Below are 19,251 nucleotides of genomic sequence, written 5' to 3' on the forward strand. Positions count from 1 at the left end.
CTACACAGAAGTCTGAAATACAGCACTTCAGACACAGATTTACCACCTTTGTAAAAATTAGTACTTGGGATGCTAGTGCACTCTAATCACCATTTAAACAGGCTTACACACTTCAAATTTCCTTGGATTCATGCAAAACAGAAGCTATGAATGTTAAATCTCATATTAAGCTCTTCAATGATGAATTAAATGCCAGAATCCCCAGTACATGGATTTGCAAATCTCAAAAAGTTCAGTAAGAACAAAATATCAGAACACAGAAGAAAGGAGTTGAAATCAGATACACAAAAGTCAAGACATAAATTAAATGATGACACAATTTACATTCTGCTGAATTGTTTTAGTGTGTAAAAGTTAAAAATGATGAACACTGGATTATCTTGAAACCCCAACAAAGAAAATCTGGCAGATCAAGAGATGAGCTGCTAGTTACATAAATATTAGCAGTCTTCTCATCTCAACATTTTGCCACATTATTTCATTGACAACCTGATTCAAAAGTGCATGCCCCACTTGTCTGAATAGGACTTGCTTCTAGATATAGTTTATGGTTGTGCATCCTCAAGTCCAATTTATGATGATGCTATAACAGGGTTTTCTTGCCAAGATTTGTTCAGAGGCTGCTCACTTTTGTTTTCCTCTGAGGCGCAGAGACTGCAACTTGGCCAAGATCACTTACTGGGTTTCCATGGCACAGCAGGGATTAGATAAGGACATTATGTATACAGGCAGTCCCCAAGTTACGAACAAGATAGGATCTGTAGGTTTGTTATTCAGTTGAATATGTATGTGAGTCAGAACAGGTATATTTTTAAAGTGTAACTTGAGTGAGAGCGAGAGAGAGAAGTTTTGGATAGCACAGGGAATGGTTAACACCCCAGTGGCGATTGTTTTCCTGTCTGTGCCCCTGTTCAGAAGATTGCCCAGTGTAGAATACATCTCATCACGTTAAAACAGTGGATGTGGCTCTGCCACATGCATTATCACAGGATGTCTATGGCCAACACCGCTGGAGAAATTATACTGTTTAGATCAGGGGTCCCCAAACTAAGGCCCAGGGGCCGGATGCGGCCCATCAAAGCCATTTATCCGGCCCCCACGGCACAAGGCCAGAAGGGGGTTGGGCTAAATGACCCAAGGGGTCTCTTCTTCTCTTCCAACCCTATTATTATTATTGTTATTATTATTATTATTATTATTATTAACATTGAGGCTGGGTGGCCATCTGTCAGGGGTGCTTTGCTTGTGCTTTGGGTGCACAAAGGCAGAAGGGGGTTGGACTCAACGGCCCAAGGGGTCTCTTCCAACCCTCTTTTTTATTATTTTTATTATTCGTGTCAGGAGCAACTGGAGTTGCTTCTGGAGTGAGAGAATTGGCCGTCTGCAAGGACGCTGCCCAGGGGACGCCCGTATGTTTTGATGTTTTACCATCCTTGTGGGAGGTTTCTCTCATGTCCCCGCATGGAGCTGGAGCTGATAGAGGGAGCTCATCTGCACTCTCCCCGGGTGGGATTCAAACCTGGCAGCCTTCAGGTCAGCAACCCAACCTTCAAGTCACGAGGCTTTTATTCCCTAGGCCACTGGAGGCTCATAGAATCATAGAATAGTAGAGTTGGAAGAGACCTCATGGGCCCTCTAGTCCAACCCCCCGCTAAGAAGCAGGAAATCGCATTCAAAGCACCCCCGACAGATGGCCATCCAGCCTCTGCTTAAAAGCTTCCAAAGAAGGAGCCTCCACCACAGACTGGGGGAGAGAGTTCCACTGCCGAACAGCCCTCACAGTGAGGAAGTTCTTTCTGATGTTCAGGTGGAATCTCTTTTCCTGTAGTTTGAAGCCATTGTTCCGTGTCCTAGTCTGCAGGGCAGCAGAAAATAAGCTTGCTCCCTCCTCCCTATGACTTCCCCTCACGTATTTGTACATGGCTATCATATCTCCTCTCAGCCTTCTCTTCTGCAGGCTAAACATGCCCAGCTCTTTAAGCCTCTCCTCATAGGGCTTGTTCTCCAGACCCTTAATCATTTTAGTCGCCCTCCTCTGGATGCTTTCCAGCTTGTCAACATCTCCCTTCATCTGCGGTGCCCAAAATTGGACACAGTATTCCAGGTGTGGTCTGACCAAGGCAGAATAGAGGGGGAGCATGACTTCCCTGGATCTAGACGCTATTCCCCTATTGATGCAGGCCAAAATCCCATTGGCTTTTTTAGCTGCCGCATCACATTGTAGGCTCATGTTTAACTTGTTGTCCACGAGGACTCCAAGGTCTTTTTCGCACACACTGCTGTCAAGCCAGGTGTCCCCCATTCTATTATTATTGTTGTTGTTGTTATTATTAACATTGAGGCTGGGTGGCCATCTGTCAGGGGTGCTTTGCTTTTGCTTTCTGTGCACAAAGGCAGAAGGGGATTGGACTCAATGGCCCAAGGGGTCTCTTCCAACCCTCTTTATAATAATAATAATTATTATTATTATTAACATTGAGTCTGGGTGGCCATCTGTCAGGGGCGCTTTGCTTTTGCTTTCGGTGCACAAAGGCAGAAGGGGATTGGACTCAATGGCCCAAAGGGTCTCTTTGTTGCTGTTGTTGTTATTATTTCTCGGTGGCCAACTATAGTCCGGCCCTCCAACGGTCCGAAGGATCGTGAACTGGCCCCCCGTTTTAAAAGTTTGGGGACCCCTGGTTTAGATGGTATTGGACCCCCTGATATCCGTCCGGAATTAGCAGCCAGTAATGAAAGGACCAAGGCATTGACATCTCCGGCCCATCCTCTATTCGGATATCATCAAGCATGTCAACGCCTAAATCGGCTGTTAGGAACTGTGAGTCCAAAACACCCGGAGGGAAGGCCGAAGCCTGCCCATGCACCTTGGAGGCTCCTCACCTCTCCGCTTTTTGACCTGCGCCGCTTCCCCGGGCAAAGGCCCCACCCAGCGCTCCTGCTCGTCCTCCTCCGCCTCGTCCTCCTTCTCCTCTTCCTCCTCGGAGCGTCCATCTCCTCTTTCTCTTCCTCCTTCTCCTTCTTCTTCCCCGCGGTGGCGTCTCTTCCTCGGCGATCCCACGTTCGCCATGTTGCTTACGTCACATTCCGGCGACGCCGCGAAGGCCTGGCGCGAGAAAGTTCTCCGGCAGCCAATCAGGACCCAGGCAGAGCGGCTTTGAAAAAAGGGAGGGAAGCGGCCTAGTTCCGTCTCCTCCGTGAGGCGAGGAAGAGCCCCAGGAAGGGAAGAGAAGAGAAGGAAAAGGAAAAGAAAGGGCGGCATGGTAAGAGAAGCGAAGTTGGCGCTTTATGGAAGGGGACCTTCGCCTTATTTGAGTGCGTCTCTAAACTGCAGAATCAAGGCACTTTTATACTGCTTTAACTGCCATGGCTCAATGCTACGGAATCGGTCTGGAGCCTCCTCTGCCGAAAACAGCTGGTGCCTGGCCAAAAGGCAGCTCCCATGATTCCATAGCATGGAGCCAATGCAGTGAAAACGGTATTAAACTATTAATTCTACTAGATCAGGCCTGGGCAAACTTCGGCCCTTCGGGTGTTTTGGACTACAACTCCCACAATTCCCAACAGCCGGTAGGCTGTTGGGAATTGTGGGAGTTGTAGTCCAAAACACCTGAAGGGCCGAAGTTTGCCCATGTCTGGAGAAGCACCCTAAACATCTGTTGAAAAGTTGTTCCTAAACTTTTTGAATAAGGAATGTGCAATCTATATTATTATTATTGTTGTGTGGTCGAAGACTTTCATGGCTGGAATCCCGAGTTGCTGTGAGTTTTCCGGGCTGTATGACCATGTTCCAGAAGCATTCTCTCCTGACATTTCACCCACATCTATGGCAGGCACCCTCAGAGGTTGTGAGGTTTGTTGGAAACTAGTCGAGTGGGGTTTATATATCTGGAAAGTCCAGGGTGGGAGAAAGAATTATTGTCTTTCTGATGTATTTTCTGCAGAGTCCACTGTAGACACTGCACATTTTTGCTAACAAATTCATGTACATGTATAGGTGGCATTCAGAAATGCTTTTCTGTTGCCAAATTTTTCGTGACCCCAGTATTGAGTAGTGATCCTAACCGACTGCGTCAGCTCACTAAACTGCGACATGTCAAATTTTAGAATCATAGAATAGTAGAGTTGGAAGAGACCTCATGGGCCATCCAGTCCAACCCCCTGCCAAGAAGCAGGAAATCGCATTCAAAGCACCCCCGAACGGGATTCTGCAGGCCAGAATCCCGTTGGCTTTTTTAGCAGCCTCATCACATTGTAGGCTCATGTTTAACTTGTTGTCCACAAGGACTCCCAAGATCTTTTTCACACGTACTGCTGTCGAGCCAGGGGTCCCCCATTCTGTATTTTTGCATTCCATTTTTTCTGCCGAAGTGAAGTATCTTGCATTTGTCCCTGTTGAACTTCATTTTGCTAGTTTCTGCCCATCTCTCTAGTCTGAAACTAACAAAATGAAGTTCAATTTGTGTAAATGTCATTTGTGTAAATGTTAAACATTGATGGAGCAAGCATGTAGATGATTACACAGGAAATCCTGGGACCAGTTTGGAATCAGTTAAACAAATCACAGAGCATTGCTGCATATTAAGGACTTTACTTTGCCTTCTTTGGTAGGAGTTTGCTATCTGGCCACCATTTAATTTTGAAACTAACTTTGAACTGCATTAAATGGTTAGTGTAAATGGGCTCTTGGATGTGTTTGGTTCTTTTAGGAGTTCTTCACCTATGACAATAAGGTATAACTGATGCTTTTTTAAAGCACTTGTTCCCAGCCTTTGTTCCTTCAGTTGTTTGGGTTTTCAACCTCCAGAAATCGGAGCATTAATAATAATAATAATAATAATAATAATAATAATATAATAAAACTTTATTTATACCCCGCCACCATCTCCCCATGGGGACTCGGGGCGGCTTACATGGGGCAGAGGCCCAAACAAGTTAAGGACAAAATAAAAGCAACATAATACAATCACAATTAGCCAACCTCCAAACAACTGGAGGACCAAAGGTTTAAAACAATATTGTTGAAGACTTTCACGGCCAGAATCACTGGAGTGTTGTGTTGGACAGTATGGCTGTGTTCCAGCAGCATTTTCTCCTGACGTTTCATCTGTGGCTGGCATCTTCAGAGAATCCTGTGGAATGTCCAGGGTGGGAATGAGAAAATGCTGCTAGAACACAGCCACTCCTTTAAAACAATATTTCTTGTCATCAGTTATTTGCAGCTGCATTAGAAAAAGTATGTTGACAATAAATTTAAACCTTATCTGTAGGCTGAAAATTTTGCAAACAACAAGCAAAATATGTCTCCAACAATCACCAGCCCCTTAACAAGTTCGGATGATGCCAAAGAACAACTCATAGAAGAATGCGAAGAAATGTGGAGAGTGATAGAAGAGGTAAAGACCAGTCTTTGGGGATTGAATACTGATACTTTTAAGTTGAATGTATGTTAATGTGATCAGTGGAGCTGCACAGATTGATATTAGGTACTTCAGTTAATTTATTATGCTTATATATGTGCCCAAGCAAGCTGAAAATAGAGATAAAATTAGAAATGATTTTTGAAAAGACATCAAAGGTAAGTTCTTGCCTTCTCTGAGTTTGTATAAAATGAACAGTAGTGAGTAAATTAATGTAAGTCCAAACAAAAAATATCTACCATATTATACTTACTGTGCTGTCAATACATGCTAGCATGAATTTACTAATGGAAAACCTATCAGAAGATGTTGATAGGCTTAGGTACAAAGAGGAATTTAAAGGAGTACTTAGATATGTTGTTAAATGGCTCAAAGTTAGTAATATTTTCCAGAACATGAAATGTGCAACATAACTTGTTTTTGTTTGAAGATGCATGATTCTTCCAAGGTGAAGCACTTATAAGCTTTCATTTCAATGGAAGAGAGTTTAGATTTTAACTCTCCAATTCAAATGAACGGGATCTCAGTTTAATTGAGTCTTCACTGTTTCTAACTTTGAAGGAATAGGAAATGATTAGTTGACTGAGCTTATGAAAGAGGGAATAGGAATAATGTGGATGTCTGTATATATCTTTATCTGTCTTTTTTTTTCTTTTTAATTAAGTGTCAGAATAAATTAGCACTTCAAGAAACAGAAACTCTTCCGGATTCAGATCCCAAGGTACAGTTAGAATTTCCTTCTGAGAACTATCAGGGAAAAATGTTTCCTGTGCATAGTGTGTCAGGATTAATAGATTTCCAATCCTGTTTGATATGCATCTATTTATGCATTTAAATGTCTACCTGATCTAATCCCAAATGTGTAACATGGACATTAACCAGCCTCCCTAATTGTACTGGCTGGGAGTGTTGTAAAGTATACACTAACAAATCTGGAGGGATCAAGTTGAGAACAGATGGCTTAAATCAGTGATTCCCAAAGTAGGTGCTACCACCCCCTGGTGGGCACTGCAGCGATCCAGGGGGCGGTGATGGCACCTATTAGGACATGGGGGCGGAGCCAGGGGAGGGGAGGGCTTTTTCCCAAGAGCCTGAAACAGGGCTGAGAATCTATACCTCTCCTGAGGCGCTTGTTGGGACACAGAGGGCGGAGCTAGGGAAGGGGGCGGGGCCTCCTTCCAAGAGCCCGAGACAGGGCTGGGCCTTATACCCCTCCTGAGAGACCTTTTAAGACTAAAGGGCGGGGCAGGGGCAGGGGCTCTTTCCAAGAGCGCAAGACAGGGCTGAGCCTCCGTATACCTCCTCTGAGGTGCTTGTTAGAACATGGGGGTGGGGTATAGAGGTTGAGCCCCCCTCCGTTAGCCCCGCCCCCTGTGTCTTTGGAGGTGCCGCAGGACAGGGATAGAAGCTCAGCCCTGCCTCTAAAACTCGTAACTCCGCCCATCCCTGTCCTGGCCGCCCATTTGTGGGCCCTCCCCCTCCAAGCCCTGCATCTTGGACTAGGGGAGAGGCTCAGCCCCGCCCTCTTGAGCAGGAGCCACACCCACCCCTCTAAGCCATGCCCCCCTTTCTGGGGGCACTGAGTAAAAATTTTTCTGGAAAGGGGGCGGTAGGCCAAGTTTGGGAACCACTGGCTTAAATCCTGCATATTTTGAAATGCATGGCAGGTAAACAAATTTGCAACAACAAAGATGTATCCAATATAGCTGTAGCTTCCAGTGGAAACAAGTGTATCCAGAGTCTTGTATGTTTTAGGTTTTAGATTGTACGTTGTATTGTTTTTAATACTGTTAGCCACTTTGTGTTCCTTTTAAGAGAGAAAAAACAGGATATAATTTTTAAAAAACCCACAGAGTCCTTTTCAATCAAATCAAAGCTTCATCTAGCATTTGCTTCTATCTTTTTCCACTGTGGCCTACCAAATATCCCTGGAAAATCCTAAAGTTCAGATATGAAAATGATGCTGTTTTCCATGATTCTTAGTGACATGGAGTCTCCTTGTAGCCACTACAATTAACAGATGGTTGAGTAAATGGTCTGTGTTGTTTTATCCATGAGTCATAACCATTCTACTAGGAGCAGCAGTGGCACAATAGGTTAAAGCTTTGTGAACGGCTGACCTGAAGATTTGGTTCCTGATCTGAAGGTTGCCAGTTCGAATCTGCGGGATGGAGTAAGTTTCCGTCTATCAGCTCTAGCTTGTGAGGACATGAGAGAAACCTTCCAGTAACACATCTGGCATCCCCTAGGCAACGTCTCTTTAGATGGCCAATTCTCTCACACCAGGAGCAACTTGCAAGTCGTTTATGACACAATTAAAAAAACCATTCTGCCACTGCAGCTAGTATACATAATAGGTTTCGTCTTCTCTAACAATCCTAAATATATTCCCTCTGTTTAAGTACAAGGTCGCAGGTATTTTTTCATTTGACTTATTATTACAAGCTGATTATTTACCTTCACCTTATCTTTATTTATATTTAGGCTGGCTCAATGTTCTTATTGTATGATGTTATGTAATATACTTCTATCACAGTTCTCAAAGCTTCAATGAGGCAAACAAATATAAAAACAGCTCAGCCTATTGTACAGTGCAGTGTTATACGCTAGTGCTGTTCTGTAACAGTATAGAATTTGACTTATATTGAGATTATATTAGGAGACAGAGGAATTTGGTAAAACTTTCCAGCTTTAAAAGTTTAGTTTAAGATACACACAAATATTGTGTATAACAACATATTTTATATGAAGTTTTAAAAGTTTTGAATGTTTGACAGCTTCCATTGTTAATGAAACGTTTAAAGACTCAAACGGCAGAATTTAACCAATGGCAAAAGAAAGAACCTGGAGGTAAGTTATTTTTGAAAATAAAACTTTAAACTTAAAAGCTATGAAGTCTTAGGTCTTCAAAATGTCTAGGCTTCCGTGAAATGTATAATCATTATATTAATTAATGACACCCTGCTCTTACTCGTTTTAGCATTGTTGTATTTTAGGCCCTTCTTCATTCTATCAAAATGTAGTCTTGTTTTTTTCCTTAGTGAAATTTCATTCTAAATTCTCAGGATTTTCTTCATACTAAAGTATCTCAGAAGAGCTTTAGCATGATGTATTTTGGGGGATGGCACCTTTTGTCTTTCCCTCAGTCTTGTGTCCATTCTCTAAATACCTACAAAATAGCAGTTCAATTGCAACATAATTCCAGGATTAACAGTTGGTCCTATCTGATCTTGAAAGTTAGCGGGGTCAGTACTGCATATTGTATAGGAAACAAACAAAGAATAGCAGGTGCTATAGGCTGTATTTCAGAAAAAGGAACTGGCAAAACTACCTCTTGAGATTTCCTTGCCTAAGAAAACCCTGTAAAATTCATGGCATTGACAGGTGCCTTGGAGGCGCAGACACACAGCTTTGAGGTGCTATTTTTTGAACTACAATTCCTATAAAACTCTGTTAGAATAGCAAATAGCTATTCTGGTCAAGGAATTCTAGGAGCTCTTTGGTCATTGTGTATTTAATATGCATGAACATATTTTGATCTGTAAGCTGTAAGATAAACTGAGAAAATGGGACATACAATATACATATACATTGACTTTCCAGATATTCTCATCTAGATATTGGCAATATCTAAATCTGCCTTGGAGTTGAGATATTATTTTACATCAGGTGCCTTTGGAATGTTTTCTGAACTAAAGGCCATAAAGAATTCACAGACGTGTCCATGCTATAGAAAATGTGGGGGAAAATGTGTGCTTCCACCCAAGAGAATATTTAGTATATTCTGTGGAAATGAACTGAGCCAGTGTCGATTTCTTCATATATTAAAATCTTCTGCTTATAGTCATAATTCTGTTGAAATGCTGCATCCAGCTGTGTTTTCATTCAGCCTTACATGTAATCACTTTCTCATAATTGTCTTCTAGTAAGCGTGCTTTGCCTTTATATTTTTCATTGAAACTTTATGATTTTATCATTGTCATTTCCTCTGTAATTGTTCTTTTTATACAAAGCTTCTAATATACCTTCATTTTTTTTCTCGTGTCAGGAGTGACTTGAGAAACTGCAAGTCACTTCTGGTGTGAGAGCATTGGCCGTCTGCCAGGATATTGCCGAGGGACGCCCAGATATTTTACCTCCTTGTGGGAGGCTTCTCTCATGTCTCCACATGGGAAGTTGGAGCTGACAGACGGGAGCTCACCCCGCTCCCTGGATTCAAACTGTCGACCTTTTGATCAGTCTTGCTGGCACAAGGATTTAACCCATTGCGCCACCGGGGACTCCTTCATTGATTTACATAATCTTTTTTTGCTCTCATAATTTCATTGCTTTCAGTGTCAGAATATCTTTGCTCAAAAATAAAATAGGCAACACCTTTAAGACAGCTTGCTCACAAATAACAGATCTAACTTATAACATGCCATGATATTTGAAATACTTTTAAAAATAAGAACGCCTAAATATTCCCTCACAGGTTATGTGCAATTGTCATACAGTCTATCACTTTAAATGGAAGATATATTGTTCTGTTAGACTATAGTTTTCAGTCCTTTGGTAAATACTGTATTTTTTCAGTTCTAAGAGTATCTCTCTTATCCTTCAACAAACAATCCTATCTTGCATATAGGCCTAGTTCCTCAGTCCCAAATAGTGATTATAAATTTGCTGGGAAAATTAGTTTGAAAATCAACTGCTCAAAATCAACTGCAAATTTGATTTAGTGTATCATTTTGACGTAGTTTTAGATAAGAATGTAAAAGTTTATCATATTAATATTGTCCACTGTATAAATAAAACATTTTGCCAAGAGTCAAAATGCCTGAGCGAAAATAGATGTTTAAGGGACAGAAATTTAATAAAGCAAATTGGTCTACATTTTAGACAGATATGTATGTTTGACCTATGCGCATTGACATCCCACTCATTGGTGAAGACTGTCTTGGGAGGGAGAATTGTCTTAATTTTATATTCTGTCCATAATAATTTATTTCTTTAAGCCATTGTTCATGTTTATTCTGTTGATGTTTTGTCTTCTGTTCACTGCATTGTATTTGAAGTTGTATTGTTCTACTTCGTTGAAACCTTTTTAAATAATACAACCAAACTGTTGACTGGCAGTTCAGTGTTTTGCATTATAGATATAGCAACCACTAAGTGTAACTCAAGGAGAGGAAAGACAAAGTATTAAGGAGAAATTAATGAAAAAGATCATCTGGAGGACAGATTTACAATAGAAGATGAATATGCAGAGAATTAGTTCAACTCAATTTTCACTGTAGCAAAGGTTCATTCACTCCAAAAGTAATGACCAAATCCCACAAAGAAGACATTATCTCCATGCAGATAATCACCAGGATTCTATTGCTAGAGAGCATCTCTACTATAACCTCCAACAAATAATGATTAGAACTGATGTTTGTTGTACTTTTTCCAAGTGTTGCATTAGAGGAAGGGGAAAAATATCTGGTTTTTGGCTAACCATTCCCACCACTCTATACAGAAGGGAAAAAGAAGAGAAAAAGAATATGGTTCATTTCCCCAGAGAAGTGTATTCTACCCTGCAGCTTTTCAAACTTGGTTAGTGAACTATCACGCCATATGAATTCTTTAGGAGACAGAGCCTACCCCTTCTCTGTCTATTCAAATAAGTAGCCATAAGTATGAATAATGTTCATAATTATAACTGAATATCTGTTGTAAAGATCTGTACTAAAAGAGAGAGAAAATAGCTGCTTCAGCCCAATTTTGACACATGTTGCAAATAAGCTTATTTAGTTGAAAAATATGTTATTTTTGTTTTTCAGTGATTACTACAAATCCAGAGGTTCTGGTAACCTTAGGAAGAGACCAGGTATGTCCTTTAAATGTTTTTAAAATAACTAACTAGTTATTCTCGCTTTAGCGTACCAGTCTTAGGAATAAATATACATATATCCCACTAGCTTCCCTATGGATGGGAATGTGCAACTATCTTGATTATGTTGGAATGCAGCTGCAGGCAGATCTGGCTTTCATAAGCAAATGTGAAGGATAGTGGGAGTTGGAGCAGCAACATCTAGAATTTTACATAGTCAACATCTTTGTCTTAGGAAGCAATTGATGCGTTCTGCATCTTTTACTAGTGACACATTAGTTTTAATTTATAGAACTGTTGGGGTGTAATAACAGGAATGTTGATACATTGATCCTTTTCTCAACCCAATGTTCTCCAGATGTGTTGGCTGGGAGTCATGACAGTTGCGTGCCAGCACATCTGGAGGACACTAGATTAGGGAAGCTTGCTCTACAGAGTATAAAAGCTAACAGTGTCTCTGAAATAGTATTATGCCCTGGAAAACATCATTTACAGCATATGGTGGAGCAGCCAAGGGGTTGTCATTCCTCCTCTTTTTTGACCCTATCTCCTATATAAATTGGGACTCCAAAAATGTTTTTGCCCCCAAATGGGCAGTAATTCCATGCAAATACCCCATGGCATGTTCTTTTTGCCATTTCTCTGCATTTGAGGTAATTTTGCATCTTACTTCTACCCTAGAAAAGGTGATCCTCTCCCATGTAAAGGAATGGACAATAGTGCTGCCAATAGACTTCGGGCATTTGTTTTTTTGTTTTGTTTTTTTGTTTGTTTTTTTGCAAAAATATTTTGACCTCTGAATTTGTGGTAGATTGCATTTAGCTTGATGGAGTTTAGGTCTGCCTAACTTCCTTGAAGGTATTATAAATCAGATGTGTTTTAAAGCCCAACATGTTATGGAAATAGCATCTGCAAATATTACTTCTGAGTTCTTCCAAATCTGGGCCTAACAAGCAAACCTAGAATGTGTTTGTGGTAGGATTTTAACATAGTGGTCAAAGAAATACTATACAACATTACCTGTGAAGATTCCTGTGGTTACTCTAGTAAAATAAATAATTATAATGTAGCTAGTAAATGAAGTCACATTTACATTAGAAAGGTTTTTATTTTATTTTATTTTTTTAAAACTTTATTTGTCTTTCTCTGGATGTTGTTATATTCCAACAGTTTTCTTTTACTGATTAGAAGTGAAAGTGGAGCTGGTCTGCTACTTTGTTACAGCAAGATAAGATCCCACAGTCTTTACTTTGAGAAAATATCATACATTCAAAATCCTATTTCTTTGACATTTCTGTTTTCTAGACAGCTTCGCTGAAAATTTCAATTTTTATAATACATGTGTATACATATTTATGTGTGTATACATATTTATTTTATTCTTGGGTAAACATTAATCTAGAATTATAACATTATACAAAAACCATATGGATGGTTATTTATATGAAATAGACTGTTCTGCTAACATCTGTGGACCCCTTCCTATTCCACTGCTGTGGCCACCAACTGGAGGGACCTCCTGGTTAGTGTACAACGAACATAGATGGCTATCTATTGGCTTTTGCTCATATTTAAACCTCCCAATACTGTAGCATTCACATAAATTTACGTATATACTAGGCATGGACAAACCTTGGCCCTCCAGGTGTTTTGGACTTCAACTCCCACAAGTTCTAACAACCAGTAGGAATTGTGGAAGTTGGAGTCCAAAACACCTGGAGGGCCAAAGTTTGCCTATGCCTGGATATATAAATACATCAAGCACTGTCTTATATTGAGTTTGATAGCATATTCACAACAATTGTTTCTTAAACAAAAAATTTTTTTAGTTGCAGAAATTAGACCAGGAACTTGAGATGGTGCTATCATCAGTTCAGGCAAGGAATAAAAACCTGAAGCAAAACTTGCTAAGGTATGCGTTGTATCGGACCCAGTGTTCATTTTGAACCATTCAATTGGTGTTATACAAAAAAAAGTTTAGCTGCTTTGTCTGTTTTTCTGATGTCTGTGTTAAAAGGGAACAACAGTGGTTGGAAGAACATCAACGATTAATAGACGATCTCAATCAAATTGAGGAAGAACTCAGCAATGAAATTGTAAACCTTTCTGAGAAAAGGTAGGTAGACAATTGTGTCTTATGTCTAGTACACATCTAGCAGTATACTCTTTATCCTTTGTGCCCTTACAGTCCTCCAGAGCTGCCTAAAAATCTGCTCAGAAAGAGTCCCAGCGCTCTACTGAAGCTTTCAAGGGTTCAATGGGTGCTTCGGGTGGAAATTATCCTTCTTCTAATTCCACTGGCAAAAATAGTTCCATCAGTGACATATTCTTCAAATTTCTTAAGGAAAAAAAATGCATAATTGGGAATTATATGAAGAATAATTTGCACTATTAAATTTAGCTTTTGTTTGCTAGCTGATTTGGTAGTGCTAGTTGCCAGTTAGTTTAACGTTAATTAATTTACCGTATTTACGCGAATTTAATGTCCACCTTTTTTGGCTAAACCGTCACACCAAAATTGGAGTGCACATTACATTTGCGTAGTATGATGTATGATAAAGTGTGGATGGACATGCACACAGGAGAGGCAGTGGGAGCGTGCACCGGCCTCCCTGTTTGCCCCAAGTTGCAACTGCCTTTGCCACCTCCTCCATCACTCGCTGGGGCTGTTGCCTCGATAGAGCCAGGGCTATTCCCACTGGCTTCACCAGAGCCTGGGCTGCCCCCACTGGCTCTGCACCACCTTCACCTTCCTGGGGCAGCATAGGTAGGTGGGGATGGTGCCCGTCAGGGCCTAGTTGAGACTCTGTGCAAGGAGGGAGCCTCACCAGGAGCAGAAGGAGACAGCTTTGGGTCTGGTAAGTGAGTGGAGTCTGAGGGGACTGCCCTGGGAGCGGGGGAGGTGGAGGAGGCGCAGGCAGGGAGGCTGGCGTGCACTTCCATTGCATCTTCTGTGTGTGCACCCGCCTGCCTCCCCCCTTAAATCTTTTTACCAGTTCAATCATCGCTGCTTATATTCCTTTTGTTTACTCTGCTCAAAATGAAATACCCAGTTGCCTCTTACTGTGCCATTAAAATGTAGATAGAAAGGAGGACTTGGTATTTCTTTTAACTGAGAAATTACGGGGGGGGGGGGGCACACAAATAGGTCTACTGGAAAACCTTGTTCCTTTCCTTCCCTGGATGGAAAGGAGAAATTGGAAGGAGGAACAATGGAAGAAAAAGAACAAAGGAGAGAAGGAGGAAAGGAAAGGATAGATGGAGGCTACAAAGAAAGTAAGAAAAGAGGATGGAAGAAAAGGAAAGGAGGGAGGGGGGAAGGAAGGAAGGAAGAAGGAAGGAAGGAAGGAAAAGAAGAAAACGTGAGAGGATAAGAAAAAGGGATGAGAAGGAAATAAGGCAAGGGAAGAAAAGGAAGAGAGGAGGGTGTTGTAGCTCAGCAGCAGTCGCAGCAGGATGATGGGATCACTAAAGAGTTTGTGCCAGGTGGGATTGTGGGTTTTCCTGGGATTCAATCTCATGTAGAGGCAGAAACTGAAACTGTTTTAGACAAAGACATGGCCTGAGAATCTAATTGCCTCTGATCCTCCAGGCCTTGAAGGCGTTCTCGGGAAGAATCCTCCTCTCCAGATAAGGAGCCTAGTGAAGACAAAGGGATAACAGATTCTCATGAGAACACACCTGGTGACACTAAGCAAGGAGGCTCACCTGGTTCGTAGGTCAGCACGCCTCCGAAGCAAAAGTTCTAGGGGAGTCTCAATGCTTTAGTGTCTATAAATTAGTAGCTACGGGTTCCTTGCTCTTCAGTTCAGGCAGCATGGCTTTTACAGTCTGGTCTGGGTTCTCAAGTTCTTGTCCTGGCTTTGGGATTCAAATTTTCCTCTGTTCATGCTGTGTATTCTTGTTCAAGTTTTGCCTACTGACTGAAGTGGCTTTTGGTTTTTGGATTATTCTTGAACTTTCTTGCTTTGGATTCGCAAGAGACATTTGCTTGTGACTTTTTGGAATTTATATCTTCTTCCTTTATTTCTGCTTTGGCTGTATATGTTCGTGTAATTTTTGCAATAAACTGTTTGCCTTTTCTTTGGATTCCTGTGTGATGCTCTGGTCATAGGTGGCTTCAGGTCTGGGGTGCAACAGACAGATGGAATGGATAGGAAAGAGATAGGAAGGAAAGAAAAAGGAAGAGGGAGGGGTGAATGATGAGGATAGAAGACAGTAAGTGGAGAAAAGGAAGAAAGAAGGAGGGATAGGAAAGAGGATAAAAAGGGGGGAAAAGGAAGAGAGGGAGATGGATGAAGATAGAAGGGACAAATGGAAAAAAGAAAAGGAAGAGAGAGGGAAGCATGGAAGAGAGAAGGGAAGGAAATAAACAAGGTTTTCCAGTAAACCTATTTGTGTGCCTTCCCCCCCCCCTCCCCCCCCCCCCCCGGTGATTTCTCAGTTAAAAGAAATATCAAGTCCTCCTTTCCATCTATATTTTAATGGCACCGTAAGAGGCAACCATAAGAGGTTACTTTCCATTGCTGGAAAATTTGGGGATCTTAACACTTTTTTAATTTTAAAGAAAGAATTCTAAGCAGGCGGCCACTCAAACGTAGACCTTTTTTTGGGCCAAATGATAATGAGTGTCCTTTTTGCCGCAGTGCATTACATTCTCCAGCAAATACCTTTTTTGGTTTCAGGGTTTTGAAAATTGAGGCGCGCATTAGATTCGATAGCACACTAGATTCGAGTAAATATGGTACTTTACTATCACTGTGGTGTTAGCAATAAATGCTCACTGGAGGGAAGTAAATTAAAGGCAAATATGAAATACTTTGATTACATAATGAGAACACAGGACAACTTGAAGAAGAGAATGATGCTGTGGAAAATGGAAAGAAAAGGGAAGAGGGGCCAACCAAGATTGATGGATGGAATCCCTGAAGGGACTGGCTTCACCTTGAAGGAGTTGGGGGTGGCGACGGCCAACAGGTCCATGAGGTCACAAAAATTGTGTTAGAATGCTAATTTAAATTTTGGTTTTTGTTTTAGAGTATTTCAAGAATTGGAAACCAAAACACTGACAGTTACAGCTTGTAAGGATAAGATGCTGACGGCCCTGGGAGAGTTCCTTGAAGAACATTTCCCTATCCCTGAGAAATGTGAAACTACAAGAAAGAAGAGAGTATGGTCATTTGTATTTTCATATTAAATCAAGAACGCTTTTTCTTTAGATCAGAGCTTCTTAAACTTTTTCCACTTGTGATTCCTTTCTGCCCAGGAAATGTTTACATGACCCCAGGTATATAGGCATATAAAATAGGTTAAAAACTAAACATTTACTGATAATAAATTAGCATGTACGAGGCCTGCTAAACAGGCTGATTTTCCTTTTTATGGAGTATAGCTGAAACATTTTCTGCAGAGTCCATTGTAAACACTACATGTTGTTGCTAACAGGTTCATAAAAATGTTTGAAAAGCGCTACTAGGTGGCAACACTTTTACTGATGCCAAATTTCCTGAGACCCCAGCACTGCGGTAAGGGAACCCATAGTTTAAGAAGCAGTGCTTTAGATGATAACTAAAGCTGGAGATGAAAATGCTCTAAACACACCAGCATTGCAATCCAAATGGTTTGGCCCACATTCATCCTAGATTCACCTATCAAGTACTTGTCTTGTCAGAAGCACACTATTTCTAAGAACAAGTTCAGTTTCTGAGCCTTCTTCTCTTGCATAATGTCCAGCTGCCCATCTGTTCTTGAACTTCCTTATTTTCAGCGTATTCTACTTCTCCCTGCTGTGCTACCAGCCTTTCCATTTTGCAGGCTATGAGAAGTGGTGCATGTGCGTAGTCTTCTTGCAGGAAACCATTTCAGGCAGCAAACCGACCCTACAGAACTTTTTCTTTTTCAAATACAGTTGAGAATAGAGTACCTACGATGCCTCCTGGTGGCCACCTTTAACATAATTCCGAGGGACATCCATATTCTCAGTCTTAAAAACCACATTGAAAGTTCTTTCAGATTTAAATACCCGCAGATTCAGATACTTGAGATGTCTTTAGCATGTTTTATTTCTCTACCTCTTAAGAGAGGGTGAAAATCATCACTGCTGAAAGTAAATGGTAAAAATCTATCTCACCCATTTGGATATTTGCCTTTTTAAGAGATACCATCTTCCTTAGAAAGCTATAACTTCTGTGAAAATGTTGGAAATGTACATGTAGATGTATATTTTATTTTGACAGTTTAAGCTAAGCATAAATTCAAAATATTAAATACAAGTACAATTTAAAAATAGTTTAAATATTAGTGTTTTTAAAAGAACACTGACTGTTTGTCTACTTTTCTGTTAACTCAGACTAGAGCAGCCATACATTTTCAGATTATCTCCCATGTCCATTCTTGTTAAAACCTTATTACATAAAAATGACAGTTGAAATACTAAGAGCTTGAAAATGCAAACTTTGTATGCAAAAATCTACATGGATCACATACATTGGATTGAGGTCTTTGTGTTTTCTAATATTCTCTATTAGAATTTCCCAAACCATGAAGATCTTAGCATATAAACAGACAGCTCCATTTGGGACTCGGGGGCTTGTGAACCATGAGTGTAAATGAGAAATTCATTTGAGTGAGGATGTCGTCTATCCCTATTGTAAAGTTTTAAATGGTATGAAAATGAAAGTGTATTCCTAGCCATATCCTCACACATACATAGCTTTTACATGCCTGAAATTATTCAAAGTATGTATGAATTTTCAGTTCTCTATAAAACTATTTTTCTTTGTAAATATGAATGTCTTAAGTATGAAATTGTCTTTTTGCTTCTTGTAGCGTTCAGAGCCAGAGGTACAGCTAACAACATTACATGAAATTTTAGAGGTAAAGAGACTTGTTTGTTTTGTGTTTGCTATAGTTAAAGGCTGATATTAATAGCCAGCAAAATAAGTATGCAAGGAATTAGTGGCTTGGAGTTATTTGTATCAATTTTTTTTCAATTGTATTCTGATTTTTTGTAAGTTCTTACTATATTTACTGAAGTTTCAGGCCAACTATGGGAAATCTAATCTGAATTTGTTCTTATTTCCAGAATCTTATAGAAAAACATGTAATAGCACCTCATGATCCATATATAACAATCAATGCTTCATTTTGGCCACCTTATGTTGAACTTCTTCTGCGATATGGGACTGCATTAAGACATCCAGAAGATCCTGACCGAATACGGCTAGAAAACTTTGACAATTAGTGAGATGTATTAAGATTAAGCCATCGCTTAATCAGTAAAATAAAATGAACAATAAGGGGTATAAACATTATTTTGCCTCAGAAAATATTAGTTAATGATTTGTATCTTTCATGATAGTTCTTAACGCTGTGTTTGTAAAATATAAACTACAAAACGTATGTTAGTGTGAGTGTAAAAAATGCTTCTAATGTTATTTTAAAAATAATTATTAGCAAATAATGCTTGTATTCTAAAAGCTGTTCAGATTGTTAAAATAAGATCAGTTCTGATTAAATGACCATTTTAAGTTTATTTGGCTGTAGTTTTCCAACCAATTTTGCTACCATGAACTCTCTGATTATATCATCAGCATAAAAATAAACAATACATCTTCCTGGGATTATACGATGAGAAAATAATAGAATTTTTCGCTTCAAAATAATTAAGGCATTATGTTGACACACATCTGGAAAAGAGAGACAAAGGAAACTGAGACAAGGGTTGAGGATATTTGCTATTATTCTGTCCCTCTGTAGTCCTGCGGATTGGTAAGCTTTATTATGACCATATAATTAGAAATAAGGGCCCCTGGTGGTGGCGCAGTGTGTTAAAACGCTGAGCTGCTGAACTTGCAGACCGAAAGGTCCCAGGTTCAAATCCCGGGAGCAGAATGAGCGCCTGCTGTTAGCCCCAGCTCCTGCCAACCTAGCAGTTCAAAAACATGCGGGAAGGTAACGGCGCTCCATGCAGTCATGCCA

The 19,251-nt window shown here is 40.4% G+C and overlaps 2 protein-coding genes across 5 annotated transcripts in view; one reads left to right on the forward strand and one right to left on the reverse strand.

Annotated features, from left to right (window-relative positions):
• Positions 1-3,098, reverse strand: part of ppwd1 (peptidylprolyl isomerase domain and WD repeat containing 1) — a 16,812-nt gene extending 13,714 nt beyond the window's left edge. Inside the window, exon 1 of the mRNA XM_003216290.3 lies at positions 2,881-3,098. Within this exon, the coding sequence (XP_003216338.1) occupies positions 2,881-3,067 (187 nt within the window). The 5' untranslated portion in view covers positions 3,068-3,098. The remainder of the gene's footprint in view (positions 1-2,880) is intronic.
• cenpk (centromere protein K) overlaps positions 1-18,805 on the forward strand; it is a 26,353-nt gene extending 7,548 nt beyond the window's left edge. For 3 of the 4 annotated variants that reach the window (XM_062972377.1, XM_062972380.1, XM_062972378.1), the window contains 9 exons: positions 5,268-5,393; positions 6,082-6,138; positions 8,195-8,267; positions 11,222-11,268; positions 13,101-13,183; positions 13,289-13,387; positions 16,309-16,441; positions 18,100-18,147; positions 18,356-18,805. In XM_062972377.1, the coding sequence (XP_062828447.1) occupies positions 5,268-5,393; positions 6,082-6,138; positions 8,195-8,267; positions 11,222-11,268; positions 13,101-13,183; positions 13,289-13,387; positions 16,309-16,441; positions 18,100-18,147; positions 18,356-18,514 (825 nt within the window). In that variant the 3' untranslated portion in view covers positions 18,515-18,805. Of the gene's footprint in view, positions 1-3,110; positions 3,261-5,267; positions 5,394-6,081; positions 6,139-8,194; positions 8,268-11,221; positions 11,269-13,100; positions 13,184-13,288; positions 13,388-16,308; positions 16,442-18,099; positions 18,148-18,355 lie in introns of those variants that run through there. The other variant, XM_003216308.4, reaches the window with a different exon arrangement.
• Positions 18,806-19,251: the final 446 nt, after the last annotated feature.

Source organism: Anolis carolinensis, chromosome 2 (genome assembly GCF_035594765.1).
Source record: "Anolis carolinensis isolate JA03-04 chromosome 2, rAnoCar3.1.pri, whole genome shotgun sequence".
In the NCBI taxonomy this organism is placed as follows: domain Eukaryota; kingdom Metazoa; phylum Chordata; class Lepidosauria; order Squamata; family Dactyloidae; genus Anolis; species Anolis carolinensis.